The sequence below is a fragment of the Pygocentrus nattereri genome, chromosome 1 (genome assembly GCF_015220715.1).
Source record: "Pygocentrus nattereri isolate fPygNat1 chromosome 1, fPygNat1.pri, whole genome shotgun sequence".
Taxonomy (NCBI): Eukaryota; Metazoa; Chordata; class Actinopteri; order Characiformes; family Serrasalmidae; genus Pygocentrus; species Pygocentrus nattereri.
In genome coordinates this window covers 33,508,750-33,533,894 of record NC_051211.1, presented here as the reverse complement: position 1 = coordinate 33,533,894, position 25,145 = coordinate 33,508,750, and the positions used below count along the sequence as shown (strand labels likewise).

Below are 25,145 nucleotides of genomic sequence, written 5' to 3'. Positions count from 1 at the left end.
TCTCTCTCACTCCCTCGCTATCTGTCTGATCTTTCTCTTTGTGACACTCTATCATTCTTTAATCTCTTTTCCCTCCCTCTCTGATTCCCTCTCCTCTATCTTTTCTTCCTTCCATCACTATGTCCTCCTCTTTACATTGCTTTTCTTCTCTTTTCTTTTTTCCTCTACCGCTATCTGTCCATCACTCTTCCTGTCTTTTCTTTCTCTCCCTCCTCCCTCTTTTTGTTCACTCTTTTTCTCTCTTTTAATTTGTCTTTGTCTTGCACTCTATCTCTACCCCTCTTTTATCTTTCTTTCTCTCTGCTCTCTCTCTGCCTCTTCTCTGTCTCTGTCATCTATCTATCTATCTATCTATCTATCTATCTATCTATCTATCTATCTATCTATCATATTTCTGTTTTTCTCGCTGCTTCTGTTACTATTTCTCTTTCTCATATTTGTCTCTTTCTCTCGTTCATACACGATTCAACGGACCGCGTTACTGTTATCTATAATAACAGATTAAAATTTCATAGACAAATAGACAAATTTCAATGACTACTGCACTTCTGTCCATATTTATAGATAACAGTACATCATACAGAGTTCGCAACCACATAAGCAGTTGTAAGCAGCTATTTGGGATTATTTAACTCTGCACAGTTTGAGGAGAATGTGTGATGATTTAGGCATGCAGTTAGCACCATGCTAACTGGTGGGTTATAATCTCCTATTACTTGTTAGCTACTTTAGTCTCAGTGTAAAACTAAAGAAGCAAACTTCAGACACTAAACAGTTGAGGAGAAATTTTGTAAAACAGTTGCCAAAAAGATCACTTTAACAAGCATAAATTTGAGGTTTCTCAAAATAAAAAAGAAAGAAAAAGGAAAGAAATTAAGAAAGAAATATGTTTTTATGTCAGACGTTAGAAGAAAAGTGTTTGGGTTTCTCAAGCGAAATGAAATATCCAGCTTATCAAAGTGTGATACTGCTGTGTGTGTCTGTCTGTCTGTGTGTGTGTGTGTGTGTTCCTCGTTAGCGTGGGGGTGTAGTATCTCTTCAGCATTCTGCTTCATTAGCGAGTGTGACATTTACTGCTTTATGTTTTTTTTCCTTTTGTGCCATCGTTCGCTCCAAACGTTACTATGGTAACCCGAACCCCAAGCCTAACTGTCACACTTGGAACAAGTGAAGTGATTAACGGAGCATCTTTTTTTTTTTTTTTTTTTTATTACACACATGCGCATCCACACACAAAAACACACTTGAAGTCACACTGAGCCGCTTTGTGAAGAGATACGTGTCACTTTGCACAGTCATATGTTTACTTGTCATGGTTTTAATTGAAAGAGAATCATTTGTGCTGCTCTTCTAAAAACAATTTGTTACACATTGTGATACGTTTATTTCTTTTTACACTTTTTATTCTGTGTAGAGTGGGATTATTTTGAGTTGCCCCCTCCAGACTCTCAATCTTCTATTTCTATTGTTCTCTCTTTTGCTGTCATTCTTTCTTTTTTCCTTTTTTTCTTTATCTCTCTGGTGACAGAGATGAGTGAATGGATGCTGTGGTTGATGGCTGTGATGACAGGGACTGCCTTGCTTCAAACGCCTTGACTGTGCGACCTTGGCACATGTACACATGCACATACACGTCAATTTAGCAATTTAGACAAGAGACAAAAAAATGACACTTAAAAAAAACAAGGTCATCAAAGTGCCTCCATTTTATAACCATAGGGGGTTGAAAAACCACATGAAAGCGATAGAAGAAGAAAAGTGATAAGAAAGCTAGAAAATGACTTGATGGAAGGGAGAGAGAGAAGAAGATGAAGAAAGAGATGCAATTCCCTCTGATTAAATGCGGATGGACTTTGTGTTTTGTTTGGCGCAGCGAGTAAGAATAAAGTCGTTTTTGGCCTCCAGTAAGCTTAATTAGGATCATAGAGATTTACTGATGACTAGCATTAAAGCATCACCTGTCGTCAGAGATTGAGAGAGAGAGAGAGAGACAGAGACTGAGAGAGAGAGAGAGAGAGAGAGAGAGGCAGGGCGAGTGAGCAGCTGTCTGACAGGCGGGTGGCAGCTTCCACTGATGGTATGGTTAAAAAAAGAATCGTCCTGTTTTTGGACACCACATGCATGCCCACACACACCTCTTTTTCTCTTGTGCGTGTGCAAACACACACAGACTTGTCAGCTCTCTCAGCTGCACTTTTTTAAGAGAGGAAATTACATGTTCTCTACTTCCCCCAGCTGCCTGTCAACATGCTGTGTGTGAGAGTGAGTGTGTGTGTGTTTGCGGTAGAAAAAAAAGATATGAAGGATTCTCAGTCAGATCATAATTAGCTGCATTTCAATTTACCTGTGTCTCTCTCTCCCCTACTCAGCTGAGAAGAGCTGGCTGGGTTTGCTGTAATGACGTGGTGGGCTTGTTAGCCAGTGACTGCATGTCAAATTTCTCTCCAATTCTTAAGCCCAAGCATACCAACACAGTGCAACATTCTCAAAAAAACACCAACTTCCTCCAAGAAAGTACACTTTTCCATGAAAATGCATTAACAACCACTAATAACCAGTCCACCAACAATGTCCAACAGTCCACCAACAATCACCAACAGTCCATCAACAAATGCAATTCATATCCAGTAAACACCATGATTCTCAAATAAACACCATTATTTTCCAGCAACATGCACCAATATTCTCCAACAAATACCAACGTTCTACAAACTCTATTCTCCAATAATCACCTACATTCCACAATCACAAACATTTTACAACAATCACCAACAGTCCACCAACAAACATAGATACTTCACCAGCAATCACCATCCATCATTCTCCAACAAATAATTCAATAACACACCCAAATCATTTTCCAGCAAACATCATTCCCAACAATCACCGACATTCCATCTCACAATCATCAACTTTCCATCAACATAAACACCAACACTCTCTATCAAACACCAACATTCATCAACAAACATCTTCGGTCTCCAACAGATTGTGTGTACTTATGAGCTTTAATTAGTTTAATAACAATTCAATACACAGGACTGTAGTCAATTTTATTCTGATTCAGGTGGATATTTGAGAATTAACTGGCAATTGTCAATTGTATAGATCAAAAGTGAAAGACAAAAAAAAAGGAATTAATGGTCAATATATAATTGATGGTGTAATCCAGTTATGAGCCTGAGAACTGAAACAGAGCAACAGGCCTGCTTCTAGACCACGAGCTTCTGTCAGTGAAAGTATGCCTTCAGTGTGGCTCAGCTATAATGAACATCATTTACATACAGACTTTATCACTGTAGCTGAATAAAGGCTAGTTTATGTCTCTCGGCTCCCTTCCTGGCTGACTAGTTTGAGTGCAATGATGTGACTGACCTCACATTCACATAATACTAGCTTCGCTAACAACCCATAAGTGTCAGGGACGAGAGAGAGAGTGGTCACTGCAGAAACATTTGAGAGCAGACGAATTTTACATTTAGTTGAATTTGCGTTGAGTGATTTCAGGGTACTTTTTTTTTATGCCTTTCAGTCGTATCTCCACTAGAGGCAAGACACAGCTCACCATTTCGTTAGCAATGACAGTGCGCGTCTATGATGTAGGCTTTTATTACTTTTGAGTAGGCGGTGGTAAAGAGGCAGTGCAGACTGACAAATTACACCAATCACATGCCACTCAAGGGCTGGTAGCATCAAGGGCCAGTAAAGATGCGTCAGCCAGTGAATTTCATATTTCTCACTTTGTTTTAATTATTGCTGGTTTGGTATATTTATTTTAACCATGAATTATTCTAGTGCTGCAAATGATCAGTACATTCTTGCTTGTAATCATAAGAAGTAAAAGTACCAGAGTGGAAAGTGAATTTCTTAGTAGCATTTATAAAACATGTGTAATAATTAAATATTTTAGTGTATACAATTTTCATATATATATATATATGAGTATGTGTGTGTGCACCTTAAGTTTTAAAGGACATATATTTTTATTTAGCTCTTAAGATCCCACTTTAATGATTATTAGTAGTAAGAATTTAAATAATAATGAAAAAAGTATTAATGAATTTTGTGTAAAATTGTAAAATGTTCAATGTAAATTTAAATGTCCCTGAGTCTCAGAATATTAAGTACCAGAGATTTAGAACTAGAGATCGAGAGAGAGAGAGAGAGAGAGAGAGAGAGAGAGAGATTTATTGCTAAGCCTTCAGGTGGTCACAGTGCTGATTTAAGCCGAAGTGTTCTTTATATCAGCAACACACACACTCACACACGCTCACACACGCACACATACATGCTCACACATACATACATACACACACACACACACATTTTGGAGGGCCACAGGGTGATAGAAAGTCTAGTTAAGCCATTAAGGCAGACAATTGGTTCAAATTGAGAGGGAGATGGAGAGAATGAAAGAGAGAGAGAGAGAGAGAGAGAGAGAGAGAGATATGAAGAGAATGCTGAGGCAGGAGAGGATCCACTTGACAACTTAATCTGAGCCCCGGGACCTACACACACACACACACACACACACACACACTTGACTGCTAGAAAAAGACTTGAAGAGATAGAAAGGCATAAAACTGAAGAAATGTACTATTATTATTAGCACCAGCGATGATGGTCAGGCCACCCACTGCCTCAGCTGTGTGTGTCAGGGCATAGCTACTCACTTAGAAGCCAAGCCCCTTCAGATTTCTGACCGCTTAAGAACGGAAGTCCTCTGATGCCAATGACAAGCTACAAAACATAATTACTCTTGCTCTCTTATTATATAGGATGAACCCAAACACACTGAGTTCTTCTTTCCCCTACCTAAGCTCTCCTTAGGTCGTCATCAGTTTTTGGCAGACACCGTCACCATGGCAATGTTTATATTGCCGTCACTGGTCATATTCAGTCGCCAAGTGATTTGAGCATTAGGAATTGCAATAGCTATCAAGATGGACAATTTTAATGTCAGAAATAGCACCATCAGTAGCTTTAAGAGGCACAAAATGAAAGCATATGTCTCATAATCTGTATTCTCTTTAAATGCATAATCTACGTCCTGTATTAGTCTTGATATGTTGTCTAGCTTCTTATAGCAGTGCAAGACAGCACTTCTTTTTTTCCCACAGTCATGCTTGCTCAACAATACCATCTTTAATTGGCAGTAGCTAAGGGGTGCGATAAAATCCCCCTGCTCGATCATTTCTAAACTTAGCTGTGCTGGTTCAAAGCTAGTAGCTAGTGAAATAAGTAAGCAGTTAAGTTCACTGTGGTAAAGAAAACAAGGTTCAATCCTGCTGACGAGAATATATAGCCAGCAGCCATTCGCCCAAGATGCCTATACCTGTTGCTGTAAAATGTAGGCTTGTGGTTACGTAGCCAGTACCTGCTGTGCTATGCTGTTAGCTTGACAGTTAATGGAATGGAAACGCTACACTGAATTTGGCTACTTGATGGCGGCTATCTTCACTTTAACAAAGTCTCTATGACATAATGTTAGCAGGCCCCTCAACTTGTAACCAGGACAAAGAACAAAATTCTGGCTATGCTACAGTTTATGTGTGTGTTTGGTTTTAATCTCTTTATAGGGACCTAATTGCTCCAGTGTCTTGGAAACATGAATCCCTAGTGGTTGTGGGGACATTTCCTTTTCCACTTTTCTTCCTCAAAACTGTAGCTTTTATTAGAAAAATAGGTCAGAAAAAGAGACCAAATCTGATCTGAGGTTAAGGTTAGGGTTGGGTTACAAACACACCCACACACAGACACACACAGCAGTACACACAAGTGCGTATGTGTGTAGTGCATTGGTCCTGCCAGGCATCCCTGTGACTTGTGCCTTTGTCTTCTTGGAGTCGGACCTCGTAAAACAGAACAATTAGCAATTGTATATGTGACAAGCGCACAGCACCCTGACACTCTCTGTCCCTTCTCTCTCGCGCACTCTCTCTCTTTCTCTCTCTCTTGCTCTCTTTCTCTTTTTTTCTTTCGCTTTCTCTCTTTTATTCTCTCTGTTTCTCTCTCTCTGACTCGTGCTCTGTGGCCCCTGGGTTTGTGCGATGCTCGTTTCTTTTGCCTTTATTGCTCCTGATTGGCGTTGAGGGGGTGCCCTTATCGCCGTGGTAACTGCTGGGGGATTTATTGAGAGGCGGTTGCCGTGGGGACCTGCTAACTGGGCGATGTCGTTTAAATCGTTTAAAGACTTTGGCGTCTCAGCCGAGCGAATCGGCTCCTTCTGCAAGAGATGGATGAACAGAGTTCAGAGGTGTGTTTCTCTCTCTCTGGCTTTTTTTCCTCTTTTTTCCTTATTCCTTTATTCTTTTCCCCCTTTATCTCCGTTTCTCTTTCCTTCACTAAATCTCAGAATATCATACTGTGCATTCAGAGAAAAAAAAGAAAAAAATGGCTTCCACCATGGCCCTTCATACACGAATTAACAAACCATTGTCTTCAGTTCGCTTTATTTCTTTCCTTTTCATTTTCACCTTTTGCTTTCTTCGTCTTGCTTTCTTGCACACATCTCACATAAGCTATGTGTTCTTTCGGCGGTAATCTAGAAATGCTAATATTTCTATTTGTGCCCTTTTTGTTCTCTTTCTTTCTTTCAAACTTTTCTTCTATCGTCTTTAGCTTTCTTCTCTTTTTCTGCACATTTCACACAGCTACATGTTTCTTGCAGCTTATGTTATTGTATTTTATTGTACTCTATATTATCCTTTGCTTTTTTGTTTTCCTCTCTTTCTGTCATTCTTTCTTTCTTTCATTATGCCAGCGAGGCATTGTGGCCTTGTCATTCTCTCTTTCAGCTCGACATTCTTTCCTTAAAGAAAGTTTCCTGAAAGACTTCTTGTATCTTTCTTTCCTTTGTACTTTCTTCCTTACTGATTTTTTTCTATCTTTGACACTGCTCTCTTTCTTTCTCACTGCTCCCTTTTTGCTGTAATTTAACTCTGGAGATGCTGCAATTTTCTTTTCTTTCAAGCAGTATAATCACATTTCCCCCTTTAATACAAATGTATTCGATCAGTAAAGACATGTTTCGTGTCTGAAGTTTGCTTCTTGCATTTTGTACTGGTCCTTCAACTCTAATGTAGCTAAAAAGAAATGGAAGCTTATACCCTACCAATTAGCATCATGCTAACTGCATGATCATTACATGCTGGCCTCAAACCATGTTGAGTTGTTAAGTACTCTCAAATTGACTTGCTTATATGGCTTTCGCCACTGTGTAACATACCGTTAGCTGACGTTTGCATGGCTACAGACAGCAGTAGTCACCCTAAGGCCTAAATTTTTTTGTAGTGTAAAGGATAAATTTGATTTAAAGGTGTAAATTAGATTTTTCACTGAATTATTTCTTTAAATTTTGTCCTTGTTTATGCCATGAAAACACAGAGATCCAAGCAGCTGCGGTATTAGAACAAGAAAAAAAAATGCTGCGTCATTCAGTGTCAGACTTTCACTTCTGAATATGGATTTGTATATTTTTGGATTCAGCAGGGAGGAGCATATAATGGTGTGGGGGGGGGGTCTCTCTGTCTCTCCCCATCTATTCATCTGTCTCTCTCTCCCTCTCTCTATTTGTCTCTTCCTCTGTGATTCCTGCTTTTGCGCTGTCAGTCGCCCTCTTCATCATGTTTTCCTCTCCCTGTGTCTTACTTCTCTCCATCTCTGATTCCAATTTTAAATCGTTCCTCTTCATTTTTTTTCTCTTTCTCTCTCTCGCTCTCGCTCTCTCTCTCTCTCTCTTTCTCTCTCTCTCTGCCTCCGATTCCATCCTTTAAATCCTGCAAAATGTATTGGTGATAGGGCGGTATTATCACTAAGGGGTATTTCAACACACACACACACACACACAAACACAATTTGTATCCCTGCTTTGACTCAACACTCTAAAACTAGGCCTCTTCTCAGTGCATGCTGTGTTAGTGCGCTTATATTTCTACTGTGCACACATGTTTTACCTTTTTCTGCTGCTAGTTAAAAACAAGCCACAACATGATTCCTTTCTGTTTTAAACTTATACATTAAACTACATTATTCTACATAATACAAGATCTGATTATTACTGCTGTTGGGACAAAACCTTGTATCTCCATTTTTGTCTATTTTCAGTTCTTGAGATAGTTTGAAAAGGCCTGTTGCCCTACATATTGTTTCTAAATTTCATGATAAATGGACCAAAAGAAATGACCCAAAATTATCGGAAAATCATCTGTTTACATTGACATTTACATTAAAAGTAAAGTATATTTGTTTTGTTTTTTTTTCGTGTTCTGTAGTTACTATTTTGGAGATATGGGTTTTTGTTTCAACAACAACAATATTATACTTTATTATACTACTTTATTTTATGCTATAGGTTTGAACAGACAGTTCCACATGTAAAAAACATGTACTGTGAAAAACTATGAACTTATTTGCATTCAGTAGTTCATACTACATTAAATCTAAATAAATATGACAATTATCTACTTCGTTAATTATATACTTAAGCATATATTAGTTTTTAAGTACTAATATTATCCATGAAATGCACAAAAAACATATTGTGAATTACTGCTATCACAGTAATGATAAATACTGTCATAGAGCCCAGACCTACTTCTCATACAGACAAGCAGCATGAGAAAGTCAGCTAATGGTCATTTTTGTGTCATTTAATTGTATGTAATGATCCAGGATGTCACTGTTGGAAATCAGAATCATACTGTCTATAACCAAAAGCTTGTTTTCATTAATTGGTCAGAAAGAATAACAACTGCAGGCTATCTGGTGAGTAAGATTCACATGATGTGTTTTGATCTGGACTTTTGAGCATAGTACATGAACATTTTGAGCAAAATCAAATTTGGGCCAAAAGATCAATGCATCCAGCAGGGTCAGGAGGAAGTGCTATTGGCGCTGTTTTATCTGAACATCTGTTTTATCCTAGCATCTGTTATAGACATTCTGCTGAATGTAGTGTCCAGTTCAGTTGGTTCTGCTGGTTGAAAGCAGCTGCTGGAGAGCAAAACCCAAAAGCTAACCCAAACCAGAGAGGTTTCCGTTTCCCCCGGGGCCTGCAGAGCCTCTGACAGTGAAGTGTGATTTGTGGAGACGTAACAGGACAGTTCATGCTGACCTTTGAAGCTTTTTGAAACACTGGAGAAGACATTTCTGATGAAAGCCTTTGTCGGGCGGTGAAGTGAATTTGCAGTGAAATGAATCTGTGTGTGTGGGTGCACGCGTGTGTGTGTGTCTGTGTGTGTGTGTGTATATATATATATGCCTCTGTCTCTTTTTCTTTCTTTCTCAGTTAAATTCAGATGCATTTGCTTCTGACAGTACATTATTTCAATATTTCAGTCTCAGCATAACGGTTATATAGGTTATACAACAGGAGGTTTCAAACTTGGCGATATGTCATCATTATTGCGAACAACTGTGTCACAATACACTTTTCTGAGTACATGATCTATCTTATTTCTCTCTCTCTCTCTCTCTGTGCAGTAACGGCACAGCTGGTAAGATGAACGGGGCTCTGGAGCATTCGGATCAACCGGACCCGGACGCCATTAAGATGTTTGTGGGTCAGATTCCTCGCTCATGGTCAGAGAAGGAGCTGAAGGAGCTGTTTGAGCCGTACGGAGCCGTCTACCAGATCAATATACTGAGGGACCGCAGCCAAAACCCACCGCAGAGCAAAGGTAGGTACACATGCACTCATAAACACAAACACACTTGCTCTGTACTTTCACACCTTCACAATCAACATCCATATCAGTTTTGAAATGATCAGTACTAACACTGTGTGTGTGTATTATGTGTCTTGATTGATTTGAACCTTTAGCGGTCTCGCAACATTACTGTCATTTAGCTATACTATTTAAAAGTGAGCACACAATCAGTTACATAGCTAGTTTCATAATAAATTGAGCTGGCCACGTTCCGTCATTACATTTACAGCATTTAGTAGACACTCTTATCTAGATGACTTACAAAAGTGCATTGTTGTCCATGCATAGATTATTTCTTAACTATTGTTAATAGGTAAGAGTCTAAAGTACCCTTGAGCTAAGATGCTGCCCGAAAGAGAAATCAGCGCTGATACCTAGAAAGAAAGATCTACATTCTTTCATAGTTACTACTGCAAGGTTGGACGAGCTTTACAGAATAAAAATTACAGTCAACGTGATGAGAAATTGTTGTACACAATTCAGACAAAATACCAAAATTTTACAAATTATGTGGTTTTATGAAAGGTCATGCTGTTAAGATATGTATTTTTTATTTATGTAGTATTTCTGTATTTATGTATTTTTGTGGCACAGTTGTGGCACAAAAATGCACTTTGAAAAGGTTGCACTGTGAAAAGATGCACAAGTGACTGAGTTATCTCCTGACCTTGTAGAGACTTTGTATGGCTTTTTTGAATGGCAGTTTTTCATTTGTATCTAAAGATTTCTGTCTTTTCTGCTGTCTGTCGCTGTCTCCAAGAAACTTGAGTTTCTAGATATATGATGAGTTCTGAGTAACAGAAAAAAAGTAGTCTGCATCACTGTACCAGTCCTGGAGGCCCACTGTCCTGCACATTTTAGAGCTTGCCCTGATTTAACACACCCACTCAATAGCTCATTGTCAATGAGCTGATTAGTTGGGTCAGGTGTGTTGGGAGCAGCGTATACCCTAAAAAGTGCAGGGGAGTGGGCCTTCAGGACCACAGTTAAGAAACACTGGTGTACACGATACGCCAGAAATACACTATCCACTAGGAAACCTATACTATAATTTGCATATACCCACTTATAATACATAGTAATGTGCTATCACCAATATTATCACTATATATGAAATGTTTACAGAATTTACAAAGCAGTACTGACTTAACATTGTAATTTAAGGTGCCATGGAAAAGCAACACTCCCTGTGTCCAGTTGCCTGTCAAACTAAAAAACAAAACCTTACAGTGTCCTACAAATGAGAGTCTGGGTAAACCCCTCCCCTAAAAACAAGTCCTAGCTTAGAAACTGTAAGTAGACATGGGCATGTCTGATATGCTTTGTATGCCCATGCTTGCATGGCCCCTCAGTTTACAGAGTCTAAATGAACATACTGAACATAGTAAGTAAAGTAAAATACTTAATGTTAGAAATATACCAAAAGCATTCAAAAGTATATTTGGAGAAGACTTAAATGTTATTATATGATAGATATTTATGTAGCTAGGTAAGTGTTTTAATTGTGCTGCTGAGTGCTAGCTAGTTTTGCTAACAGTCACACACTTTACTCCCTACTTTAGACTAGATTACAACAATTTATATGCAATAGGTTGATTCCTCCCTCTCATAACCGCATAACTTACAGATTAGTTCCATGTTGACTAAGAATGTTTTAAGATTTAAAACTGCATAATAATTTTGCACTTTAATGGATTATTTATTAAAAACACCTAACTTGTACTTCCACTCACTGACCACCTTATTAGAAACATCTGCTTTGTACTTCCACTCACTGGCCACTTTATTAAAAGCTCCTATCTTGTACTTCCACTCACTGGCCACTTTATTACAAACACCTGCCTTGTATGTCCTCTCATTGGCCACTTTATTAGAAACATCTGCCTTGTATGTCCTCTCATTGGCCACTTTATTAGAAACATCTGCCTTGTATGTCCTCTCATTGGCCACTTTATTAGAAACATCTGCCTTGTACATCCACACACTGGCCACTTTTTTAGAAACACCTTCCTTGTACTTCCATTCTCTGGCCACTTTAATAGAAACCTCAAATATGTGCGAGCTCTACCTGTAACTCAGTAATGATGTATTGGTGTGTGTGCATCTGTGTGTGTCTTTATGTGAGAGTCTGGACATCTGGATACAGGCTAGAATCAAGACACAATGAAGGTATTCATTTTATGTCCAGATTTTGTGTAGAGCGTTGTCATTCTAGGATGGTGGTGTTTATGATTTCTTTACACTGGAGCTATAGGCACAAGCTTATTTTTTTTACAAATTTCTGACAGATTTTCACTTGTAAGTGTCTAATGTGAAGGATTTTGATTGAGCTGAGATCAGTATAGACTTCTTCTTCTACTCAGTGTTCTGAAAGGACCACAGTGCAGAAAGGGATGTAAAAATTGAAAATATCTTAAATGTAAGTTATAAATCTTTAATATTTCTTTTCATGAGACTATATTAAATCACACTTTGCATGTAAATGTGTTCAGCCAGTTGCCAGACAACGGCACTTACCAAGTAAAATGATTTTCGCCCCTTTATTCTCATAAATTTGCTTCTTTTAAGCTTTTATTTCTTAAATATATGGCATTTTTTCAGTACTGTGCACATATTTATTGTAAATTAAAAATCAGCTCATGTCCTTTGCTCATTTGAAGATCTAAACTGAAGGAAAACAGTTTGTAGTTTAAAAAAGGATCTTACTGTGGAACAATATCAAATGCGTTTAAAGCAGTAATGTTTAATGTATGGTAAATGTCTTGTGTATTCCGGCTTTGTCTGCCTATGTTTGAAACACTTATTTGAGGGGAAAAAATCCGTCTGTGCTTTTGAAGCACTGTGATATTTGACTTATGTGAAACTCCAGCACATAAAAGCCTCCTATAAGTATAAAAACAGATTTTTCACAGCCGAAGTTTTATTCTCACTCAGCTTTTGAACATGTGAGTAATTTTGAGGACTGATGAAACGCTAATAGGCTTTCTGGCTGTTGGTTGCCTTCTGAAAAGTGATACACTGAATTTACCTGATTCAAATGTGACTTGTGAAATGTGTTTTGGTTTGAGGTTTGATCAGCTTTGATAAATTATTAATGTTAATTTTATTATAACTTATTTCTTGAAGCTTTATTTTAGTATAAACACTCATCGGTCACTTTATTACACCTTGCTAGTAAAAGGTTGGACCCCCGTTTGCCTTCACAACTGCCTTAATTCTTCGTGGCAGACTTTCAACAAGGTGTTGGAAAAGTTGGATTTTGGTGGTTATTTGAGTTCCTGTTGCCTTTCTATCATCTCGAACCAGTCTGCCCATTCTCCTCTGACCTCTCACATCAACAAAGCATTTTTGTCCACACAACTGACCGCTCACTGGATATTTTCTCTTTTTCGGAACATTCTCTGTAAACCCTAGAGATGGGTGTGCGTGAAAATCCCAGTAGATCAGCATTTTCTGAAATACTCAGACCAGTCCCTTAAATCACATCTTAAATAAATCTACATGCCTAAAAGCATTGAGTTGCGGCCATGTGATTGGCTGATCAGCTATTTGTGTTAACAAGCAATTGAACAACTTAATAAAGTGGTTGGTGAGTGTATGGCTCTGTTCTTCATTCTGGAAAGATCTAAGATTATTATTTTTTTTTTTTTTTTTCATTTTTATTTACAGTTTCTGATTATCTGAAACCTGTTAAGTTGAACAGGGTTAGAGTTATTACATTAACTCTTAACACTTTCCTGCAACCAACTTGGTTTAATTTTATTGAAAACATTGATTCCAAATTTTTGACAAGTGATTCCAAACTTTTGACAGCTGTATTCTCTTAATATATTACTTTGTTGCATGAATAATTATCAGAGGTTTAAATCACAGCATTCATTAGGAGTTAAAACAGCATCAGCATCAGTGTCAGTTTGATTACTGATTGCTAATTGCACTGTTTATTTGACAGTGTTAAACTGAATATTGTGCTCCATATAAAAGTAGCTTTAGAATTGCTAATTGCTAGCAATAAGTGTTTCAGCATTTACATGGCTGACATGGCAGTATCTACATGTCTCTCTCTCTCTCTCTCTCTCTCTCTCTCTCTCTCTGAGGCTCAAGCTTCATCAGGCCAGTGCCCTCGGCTCATTTGGGAAAGGTCACTGAACACGACTTCAGCTGCTTTAGCTAAATTACACACGCATACAGAACGAATCCTTCAGTAAAAAAGAGCAGTCTCTCTGCCCTCTCTCTGTTAGACTCTCATTGCTGTCCTCTATTTTATTCTTTCTATCCTTCTTCCTCATTCCCCCTTCTTCTCTCTCTCTCTGTCTCTCTCTCTCTCCTTTCTTTCTCTCCTTTTTCCTTCTCTCTTTCTCTCTTCGTTTACTCTTGACCTCCTTCTGTTTCTCTCTCTCTCTCTTTCTTTCTCTCTCTTACTCTACAGTCTCCCGCCTTTGCCGTTTCTTTTCACTTCTGACCGGCTGTGTCATTAAACACACAGGACAGTGGGAAGATGTCTCAAAACAGACGGCCTCGCTGATCGCCCTGCGTGTGTGTGTGTTTGTGTGTGTGTGTGTGTGTGTGTGTACCCAAAGGAGAGAAGCATAAATTGTTTATCAGAGCTGGACTGCAATTTAAAAAGAGCACCCTCGCACACACACACGTACACACACACACACACACACACACATACACACACTCACAGGGAGTGAGAGAGAAACAGGTTGGCCCTTGTTGACTGAGTGATGTGAGAACAGTCCGGGTTGAATGGAGCTTAGCAGCTGTGTATGCCTGTATTCCTTTGAAGTCCTTAATACACACACACACACACACACACACACACACACACACACACACACACACACACACACACAAACACACGCTCACAGCCACATGCACGTGCACGCAAGGAGAATGAATGGGGTAGTGTGAACACGTCCTTTTCAGCCACACAGTACTGAGGCTGAATGATACAGGTGTGTGTGTGTGTGTGCGTGTGTGTGTGTGTGTGTGTGTGTGTGTGTGTGTGTGTGTGTGTGTGTGTGTGTGTGTGTTGTGTCTTCAGAGGTCGGGTGCAGGCCTATTATGCTAATTTATTGAAATGTATTCTAATATATGTGTAGGTGACTGTGTGTGTGTGTGTGTGTGTGCGTGTGTGTGTGTGTTTGGGTTATAATGATTGTTGACAAACACACACATGCATTTTTGTTTGAGAATAACAGAGTTTAAAATCTGAAATTTGGAATTTAGAATCTAAAATTTAGACTTTGGAATTCAGAATTAAGAATATGGAATTTAGAAGATGTTGAATTTTAACTTTGTGTTTTAATAATGTATACTTTAGAACTTCAGAATTTGTCATTCAGAATTTAGAATATGGAATTAAGACAACTAACAAAGCAGGTAATTTATACTCTTCAATTACAAAACTAAAATAATCCACCATCATAATAAACTATATATCAAACTGCACTTTTAATGATCTAGGAAAATCAGTGTAGCTGATCAGGTTTGGTCTGTGTGTGTGTGTGTGTGTGTGTGTGTGTGTAAAAGCTCTTTTTGGGGAATCAATGTAGATTGATATAGCTGTTTCAATCCCCCTCGTTCAATGTGTCTGTGTGTGTGTTTAGTACAGTTTGCTGTGTGAGATTGAATTATGATTTATTTGGTTTCTGCTGAAGCGTCACAGGCGATTAGAGCAGCCATTAGCTTTGTTAGCTCTGTACCCAAAGCCAATTACTCACTAGTTGCAGGTTGAACCATGTGTGTGTATGGTGTGTACAGCATGTATGCATGAGTGTGTTTTGACTGTAGAAGTGTTGTTTTCTTGAGTTATTTTGGTGTAAAGAGTAGGTCAGCCTGAGAGTTGGTTTACTGGTTACTGGTGTGAGTGTGTGTGTGTGTGTGTGTAGGGGTGTGGGTGTGTGTGTGTGTGTGTGTAAATGCTGGGAAGTATGCCGTTTTGGCGACTGGAAGTGCTGCCCTATTGCCAGGCATGAATGAGTCCATGTATAATTCTGCCAAAAGTCTCTCTCTCTCTCTCTCTCTCTCTCTGTGTAATCATTTGGCTGTGTGGTGTGTGCAGGGGACTGTGTTTTATTTTCATTCCATTTCGGCTAGATATCAGTGGTAATATCCAGAATGAATAACTGAATGAATGGATAAATAAAATAAATAATATGACCAGTCTTAAGCTTCACTATAAGTTGGTGTTCACTAGCCTCTTTGGCTCAACGAGTTGTCTTTTTGCTATACATTCAGTTTACATTACATAACTATGCATATTCCTTATGTAGTCACAAACTTATATAGATTGTTTAATGAATAGCATTAACACCTTGTCGCACAACAGTGACAACAACAAAACCAAAACACTCATTATAATCATGACGCTGTATATACCAGACGTCTTTCATCAAAACAGTTACATTAGTCAAAAATGAAGCAGAGAAAAGAGAGTCAACTAATTTTTTTTGTTGTAAGCTACTGATATCATATTTAAATGTAAAATGAGTAGATAAAAGTCCTAATTTAATTTTGTTTACTTAATTCTTGACTTGACAGGCAGCTGTGACATTTCAAGTGTAGGCATCCTAAAGGCTTTGAGATGCAATACAATACTGCATTTGAACGTGCGCTTGCTATTAGGCCTCAGTGTCACATTAGATCTGCACTCTGTATGGACAAGTTTGTGTCTGCATTCCTGACTATTTTTGTTTGTTTTGATGATAAAAAAATCAACAATACCTTTTCATAATATTCTAATCGTCTTCTGAACAGATACAGCTTGGATCATACATACACACACACACACACACACACATACACACACACACGTGTCACATTCACACTGCCACACACATTTGCAGCGTTCACATTCCCTTGCTTTGATCTTGGCTTTGACAGCAATCCGCTTGAGACATCACACACATGCACATGCTTACATACAAACGTGAACTCCCCCCTCCCCACACATACACACTTATACTCACAGACACACACTTGAGCTTACGCACACATAAACCACACACACACTGTTAGGTAGAGGTATGAAAATTACATCCACTGCTGTATATTTCCCTGGATGAGGTTATGAAGGGAATTTTGCAGTGCTTAACATGGAAAACCGCAAATAGCACACGAACACATACAGCTACATCTTCTAGAAAACACTAGAAAGATCAAATTTATATACATACATTTAATAAGGTTGTCAAGAATAGTTTTAATAATAATTCTGCCATTCATTTGTTATGTTGCGTTTGGTTCTTTATTCAGTTTTTGAAATTTTCTACGTTTTTTTAAACCACAGGAATTTCATTCAGTTCTCCATCACTATAGAGAATGCAGTTCCACTGCTCCATGGCCCATAGTTGGGGGGCTTTATACTCCTCTAGCTGATGCTTGGCACTGGGTCCGGTGATCCCAAGAACATCTCATTCTATTGACAGTGTTTTCTATGGAGATTATACAACCTTTGTGTGTGTTATTGATCACCTGTGTCAGCAGAGGGAGCATTAAAGTAGCTGAATTCGCTGATTAGAAGGTGAATTAACTGACTAGATTTTTTCAGGTGCACAGTGTAACTCTGGTCACTTTCTATGTGGTAGTGCTGTAGAGAGGAATGTAAAAGGTTTTCACACATACACACACGCACACACACACACACACACACACACACACACACAGCCCAGTTTCCACACATCGTACAGAAGAAAAACCAGGACAAACATAAAGTTCTGTTCCGATTACCTTCTCTCTCTCTCTCCCTCTCCTTCTTTCTTTGCTGTTTTCATTCTCTTTTCCCTTGTTCTCTTTCTCTTCTCTCTTTCTCATCTGTTTTCTCTCTCTTGTTTTCATCTCTTTTTCTCCCTATTTACTCTTTTTATTCTCTCTCCCTCTCACCCTCTCTTCCATCTTCCTTCTATGTTGTTTGGCACTGAGACAATTCCCTCTCAGCAGGCAACCAAAAGAGAAGAAAAGATCAAATCCAGTTGGGTTTTCTGCTCATTTAAAATGCTTTCTCTCTCTCTCTCTCTCTCTCTCTCTCTCTCTCTCTCTCTCTCTCTCTCTCAATCTCTCTCTCCCCTTGTCTCTCCTCCAGGGTGCTGTTTTGTCACGTTTTACACGCGGAAAGCCGCCCTAGAGGCCCAGAATGCGCTGCACAATATAAAGACCTTAACTGGGGTGAGTGCTTGTTTACTTGTTATCATTTATTTGTTTGTGTGTTTGACTGTTGGTGACTAAATGTGATTGACTGAATGATGATGGCAAATTAGATAGATCAGGTTTCATCAAAAGGCTCAGTGCCTAATTTGTGTGTTTTTGGAAATGCACTTCAGATAAAGAAAGCAGGTTTAAAACTGTGTTCACATTAGAGGCTGAAACAGCACAGCTTCAGTGTTTTCACCTAAACGTGCCACAGATCTGATTTTTTTCAGGGCACTGTGAACACAAAAACCTCATCTTTTCACATTAAAATTCAAGTCACTTCCAAACGTGGTCCTGAATCTACATGGCTATGCAACGATAACACAAATGGAAAAAGATCAGAATTCATCACTGTGACCCTTAATCACTGTTTCCTACACTATAGTGCTATATAGAACAGTAATGGTTCCCTAATCACTATTTCCTACACTGTAGTGCTATATAGAACAGTATTGGTTCCCTAATCACTATTTCCCACATTGTAGTGCTATGTAGAACAGTATTGGTTCCCTAATCAATATTCTCTACACTGTAGTGCTATGTAGAACAGTATTGGTTCCCTAATCACTATTTCCTACACTGTAGTGCTATATAGAACAGTAATGGTTCCCTAATCACTATTTCCTACACTGTAGTGCTATGTAGAACAGTATTGGTTCCCTAATCATTATTCCCTACATTGTAGTGCTATGTAGAACAGTACTGGTTCCCTAATCACTATTTCCTACATTGTAGTGGTATGTAGAACAGTACTGGTTCCCTAATCAATATTCTCTACACTGTAGTGGTATGTAGAACAGTACTGGTTCCCTAATCACTATTCCCTACATTGTAGTGCTATGTAGAACAGTATTGGTTCCCTAATCACTATTTCCCACATTGTAGTGCTATGTAGAACAGTATTGGTTCCCTAATCAATATTCTCTACACTGTAGTGCTATGTAGAACAGTATTGGTTCCCTAATCACTATTTCCTACACTGTAGTGCTATATAGAACAGTAATGGTTCCCTAATCACTATTTCCCACATTGTAGTGCTATGTAGAACAGTATTGGTTCCCTAATCACTATTTCCTACACTGTAGTGCTATATAGAACAGTAATGGTTCCCTAATCACTATTTCCTACACTGTAGTGCTATGCAGAACAGTATTGGTTCCCTAATCAATATTCTCTACACTGTAGTGGTATGTAGAACAGTACTGGTTCCCTAATCACTATTCCCTACATTGTAGTGCTATGTAGAACAGTACTGGTTCCCTAATCACTATTTCCCACATTGTAGTGCTATGTAGAACAGTATTGGTTCCCTAATCAATATTCTCTACACTGTAGTGGTATGTAGAACAGTATTGGTTCCCTAATCATTATTCCCTACATTGTAGTGCTATGTAGAACAGTACTGGTTCCCTAATCACTATTTCCTACACTGTAGTGCTATGTAGAACAGTATTGGTTCCCTAATCAATATTCTCTACACTGTAGTGGTATGTAGAACAGTATTGGTTCCCTAATCACTATTCCCTACATTGTAGTGCTATGTAGAACAGTAATGGTTCCCTAATCACTATTTCCCACATTGTAGTGCTATGTAGAACAGTAATGGTTCCCTAATCACTATTTCCTACACTGTAGTGCTATGTAGAACAGTATTGGTTCCCTAATCACTATTTCCCACATTGTAGTGCTATGTAGAACAGTAATGGTTCCCTAATCACTATTTCCTACACTGTAGTGGTATGTAGAACAGTATTGGTTCCCTAATCAATATTCTCTACACTGTAGTGCTATGTAGAACAGTATTGGTTCCCTAATCAATATTCTCTACACTGTAGTGCTATGTAGAACAGTATTGGTTCCCTAATCACTATTCCCTACATTGTAGTGCTATGTAGAACAGTATTGGTTCCCTAATCACTATTCCCTACATTGTAGTGCTATGTAGAACAGTAATGGTTCCCTAATCACTATTTCCCACATTGTAGTGCTATGTAGAACAGTATTGGTTCCCTAATCACTATTTCCCACATTGTAGTGCTATGTAGAACAGTAATGGTTCCCTAATCACTATTTCCTACACTGTAGTGGTATGTAGAACAGTATTGGTTCCCTAATCAATATTCTCTACACTGTAGTGCTATGTAGAACAGTATTGGTTCCATAATCAATATTCTCTACACTGTAGTGCTATGTAGAACAGTATTGGTTCCCTAATCAATATTCTCTACACTGTAGTGCTATGTAGAACAGTATTGGTTCCCTAATCACTATTCCCTACATTGTAGTGCTATGTAGAACAGTATTGGTTCCCTAATCACTATTCCCTACATTGTAGTGCTATGTAGAACAGTATTGGTTCCCTAATCACTATTCCCTACACTGTAGTGCTATGTAGAACAGTATTGGTTCCCTAATCACTACTCCCTACATTGTAGTGCTATGTAGAACAGTATTGGTTCCCTAATCAATATTCTCTACACTGTAGTGCTATGTAGAACAGTATTGGTTCCCTAATCACTATTTCCTACACTGTAGTGCTATGTAGAACAGTATTGGTTCCCTAATCACTATTCCCTACATTGTAGTGCTATGTAGAACAGTATTGGTTCCCTATTCACTATTCCCTACATTGTAGTGCTATGTAGAACAGTAATGGTTCCCTAATCACTATTTCCCACATTGTAGTGCTATGTAGAACAGTATTGGTTCCCTAATCACTATTTCCTACACTGTAGTGCTATATAGAACAGTAATGGTTCCCTAATCACTATTTCCTACACTGTAGTGCTATGCAGAACAGTATTGGTTCCCTAATCAATATTCTCTACACTGTAGTGGTATGTAGAACAGTACTGGTTCCCTAATCACTATTCCCTACATTGTAGTGCTATGTAGAACAGTACTGGTTCCCTAATCACTATTTCCCACATTGTAGTGCTATGTAGAACAGTATTGGTTCCCTAATCAATATTCTCTACACTGTAGTGGTATGTAGAACAGTATTGGTTCCCTAATCATTATTCCCTACATTGTAGTGCTATGTAGAACAGTACTGGTTCCCTAATCACTATTTCCTACACTGTAGTGCTATGTAGAACAGTATTGGTTCCCTAATCAATATTCTCTACACTGTAGTGGTATGTAGAACAGTATTGGTTCCCTAATCACTATTCCCTACATTGTAGTGCTATGTAGAACAGTAATGGTTCCCTAATCACTATTTCCCACATTGTAGTGCTATGTAGAACAGTAATGGTTCCCTAATCACTATTTCCTACACTGTAGTGCTATGTAGAACAGTATTGGTTCCCTAATCACTATTTCCCACATTGTAGTGCTATGTAGAACAGTAATGGTTCCCTAATCACTATTTCCTACACTGTAGTGGTATGTAGAACAGTATTGGTTCCCTAATCAATATTCTCTACACTGTAGTGCTATGTAGAACAGTATTGGTTCCCTAATCAATATTCTCTACACTGTAGTGCTATGTAGAACAGTATTGGTTCCCTAATCACTATTCCCTACATTGTAGTGCTATGTAGAACAGTATTGGTTCCCTAATCACTATTCCCTACATTGTAGTGCTATGTAGAACAGTAATGGTTCCCTAATCACTATTTCCCACATTGTAGTGCTATGTAGAACAGTATTGGTTCCCTAATCACTATTTCCCACATTGTAGTGCTATGTAGAACAGTAATGGTTCCCTAATCACTATTTCCTACACTGTAGTGGTATGTAGAACAGTATTGGTTCCCTAATCAATATTCTCTACACTGTAGTGCTATGTAGAACAGTATTGGTTCCATAATCAATATTCTCTACACTGTAGTGCTATGTAGAACAGTATTGGTTCCCTAATCAATATTCTCTACACTGTAGTGCTATGTAGAACAGTATTGGTTCCCTAATCACTATTCCCTACATTGTAGTGCTATGTAGAACAGTATTGGTTCCCTAATCACTATTCCCTACATTGTAGTGCTATGTAGAACAGTATTGGTTCCCTAATCACTATTCCCTACACTGTAGTGCTATGTAGAACAGTATTGGTTCCCTAATCACTACTCCCTACATTGTAGTGCTATGTAGAACAGTATTGGTTCCCTAATCAATATTCTCTACACTGTAGTGCTATGTAGAACAGTATTGGTTCCCTAATCACTATTCCCTACATTGTAGTGCTATGTAGAACAGTATTGGTTCCCTAATCACTATTCCCTACATTGTAGTGCTATGTAGAACAGTAATGGTTCCCTAATCACTACTCCCTACATTGTAGTGCTATGTAGAACAGTACTGGTTCCCTAATCACTATTCCCTACACTGTAGTGCTATGTAGAACAGTACTGGTTCCCTAATCACTATTTCCTACACTGTAGTGGTATGTAGAACAGTATTGGTTCCCTAATCACTATTTCCTACACTGTAGTGGTATGTAGAACAGTAATGGTTCCCTAATCACTATTTCCTACACTGTAGTGCTATGTAGAACAGTATTGGTTCCCTAATCACTATTTCCCACATTGTAGTGCTATGTAGAACAGTAATGGTTCCCTATTCACTATTTCCCACATTGTAGTGCTATGTAGAACAGTAATGGTTCCCTAATCACTATTTCCTACACTGTAGTGCTATGTAGAACAGTAATGGTTCCCTAATCACTATTTCCCACATTGTAGTGCTATGTAGAACAGTATTGGTTCCCTATTCACTATTTCCCACATTGTAGTGCTATGTAGAACAGTAATGGTTCCCTAATCACTATTTCCTACACTGTAGTGCTATGTAGAACAGTATTGGTTCCCTATTCACTATTCCCTACATTGTAGTGCTATGTAGAACAGTACTGGTTCCCTAATCACTATTTCCTACATTAGAACACTTTTAAAGGGAAGAAAAACAATTGTGATTAAAGTAAATAATTTCATAGTACAAATAGTCTCTATGTTAAAGGCTAATGACATCCTAACATGATAGAACTATATAAATAAAAATGTAAATAATCTTTATTGTTGGAATGCTTGAACGCTTTTCTGCCAATGTTTGTAATTGATCTGTTAAGAGAAACCTGAATCTGCATGAGAGAAATGCTTTAATCAGAGGATTCTATTAATAACCAATACAAATTATTTACAATAATAAATTCACTTTAGTTGAACTTTTAATGTTGAATACCAATGAATACCAAATTTACTGGTCTTAATCTAGATGGGATTGTTGTAGAAACCCCACTGGTTGAAGCAAGGTGCTCTCATTTGCAACGTGTTGCAATATAATCACAACACTAGTGTCTAATCGATACTGTGTAGTCCGAACAGACACACACGCACACACCAATCTACCAAGTACCCAAAACCTCTCACTGAAACTCAAAGTAATCAGCTAATCCTGCAGTGCAGGTTGTCTAACTGTGTGAATGAAGAGGTTTTCATTAGCATCTGAAACATGAAGAAAAGATCAGCATCAATTCCCTCGGTCTCTCTCTGCTAATCAGTGTACGCTCTGAGGGCCGTGTGCGCGCTTGTCCTCTCTTTTTCTTGACTCTTAGCTAAGGACGAACGAGAGCTAATCTAGGACGCGTCCTTAAGAGTGCCCTCCAGCTGCTAGTCCTTTTTCTTTCGCTCCTTTTCTCTCTTTTCGTTGGCGCTCCCTCTCTACTTACCTTTCCTACTCTGCACAAGGAGAAAGAAAACACTTGATTTTGTGATAAAGCATTTGTGGTGGTAAATCTATGCTTTTTGTGCCTGTGTGCATGTGTATGCACATATATAAACATGCTTTAAGACTAAAAGCATTGATTCCTTTGAACCTTTTGTGGAAATTTCAGGTAGTTCTAGTTTTCCTCTCTCAAATTATTTAATGTTCTGGAGTGTACTGCTGTAAACGGATATTTTGCAGATACAATACAGACTGTAGTGAGAAGTTTTCTAAATTTGGGGTAGTTTCTACTATAAACACCTTAAACCTTTAAGGCTAAACCTTAAAGGGTGATGCGTTTTTGAAAAGAAGCATCAACTGAATGAGACTGTTCCTGGCTTACTTAAAGTAACATATCCCCCAGAATTCCAAGATCACATTGTCTGAAGTTCTTGGAGCTGTGAGGCTAATGTATCTAACAAGTAATGGAAATTTATTTATTTTTAATGTGATGACAGTTTAGATCAATGAAATCTTAGGCTACGTTTACACAGCAGGTAAAAGTGGCCCAAATCAGATCTTTTTCCTCATATGTGACACAGATGTGTCATTTGTGTGGCTGTGTGGCAAAAAACGCACTGAATCTGACATTTGCAATTCCGATTTGAGACGCTTTCATGTGTGGTACTGAAATCCGATCTGTATCCAATCTGTAGCAATACAGTCTGAACCGCCAGATTGGAATTCATACGACTTTTACGTCAGTCCAACTCGACATTAGTCATAATCTTGCACTGCTGAGGCTCATAAACATTTAGACTGGTGTTTCTGTACCGAAAAATAGAAGAGACGCATTGTGTTTGAAGAGGTTTCGAACGAAACGGCCGAGCGCGGCTGGAGGAGCCCGAGGCTGCAGCGCCATAGAATACTTTAAAGAGGACCCAAACCAAAGAAGTGGCCGTGGCCGAATAACGTGCCCTTTTTGTGGCGAACCTAAACACATTGTGTTGCTGTCAGTCATTGGAACTTTAATCGCTCCTGTGATGCTGACAAAGATGAAACTGAAGCTCCAGAAGCGACTGGCATTCACTGGCCGTCATGACTGTTTAACTCTGGGTAAGCACAATACGTGAAGCTCTGTTCTTTTGCGCATGCGGGTCAGTTTAGGAGCTCATCTGTGCAGACTGATGTCACATACAGATCACATTTAAAAGATAGGGTGAACAGCCAAACAAAAAAATTGGATTTGGGCAACTTTTACCTGCTGTGTAAACGTAGCCATAGAGATCAGGGTACTTGGGAACCACTACAACCACTAATCTCTTATCTATTACAGCTGCCCCAGAAGCCTCTCCTTTTGATCTGATTGGTCAATGCAGAAAAAAAGCTCATGACATAAATTATCTAAATGCTTCAAGCTTTAAGAGCTTTTTTCAACTCAGGGCACTGTAGTGCACTAACCAGGGTGTCTTGCCGATTAAAAAGAATAGGAAAAGGCACCTTGGCCTGCAAACCAATTGTTACAATGTAAACCCCCACCTTCCCCTAAAGCATCACGCATATATTATAAGTTTGTAAATGTGTATATAAAGCAAT

At 38.6% G+C, this 25,145-nt stretch overlaps 1 protein-coding gene across 27 annotated transcripts in view; it reads left to right on the top strand.

The window, feature by feature from the left end:
• Positions 1-25,145, top strand: part of celf2 (cugbp, Elav-like family member 2) — a 200,679-nt gene that overhangs the window by 124,900 nt on the left and 50,634 nt on the right. For 26 of the 27 annotated variants that reach the window (XM_017707616.2, XM_017707614.2, XM_037538299.1 and 23 more), the window contains 2 exons: positions 9,484-9,680; positions 17,800-17,882. In XM_017707616.2, coding sequence (XP_017563105.1) covers positions 9,484-9,680; positions 17,800-17,882 — 280 coding nt within the window. Of the gene's footprint in view, positions 1-6,042; positions 6,257-9,483; positions 9,681-17,799; positions 17,883-25,145 lie in introns of those variants that run through there. The other variant, XM_017707619.2, reaches the window with a different exon arrangement.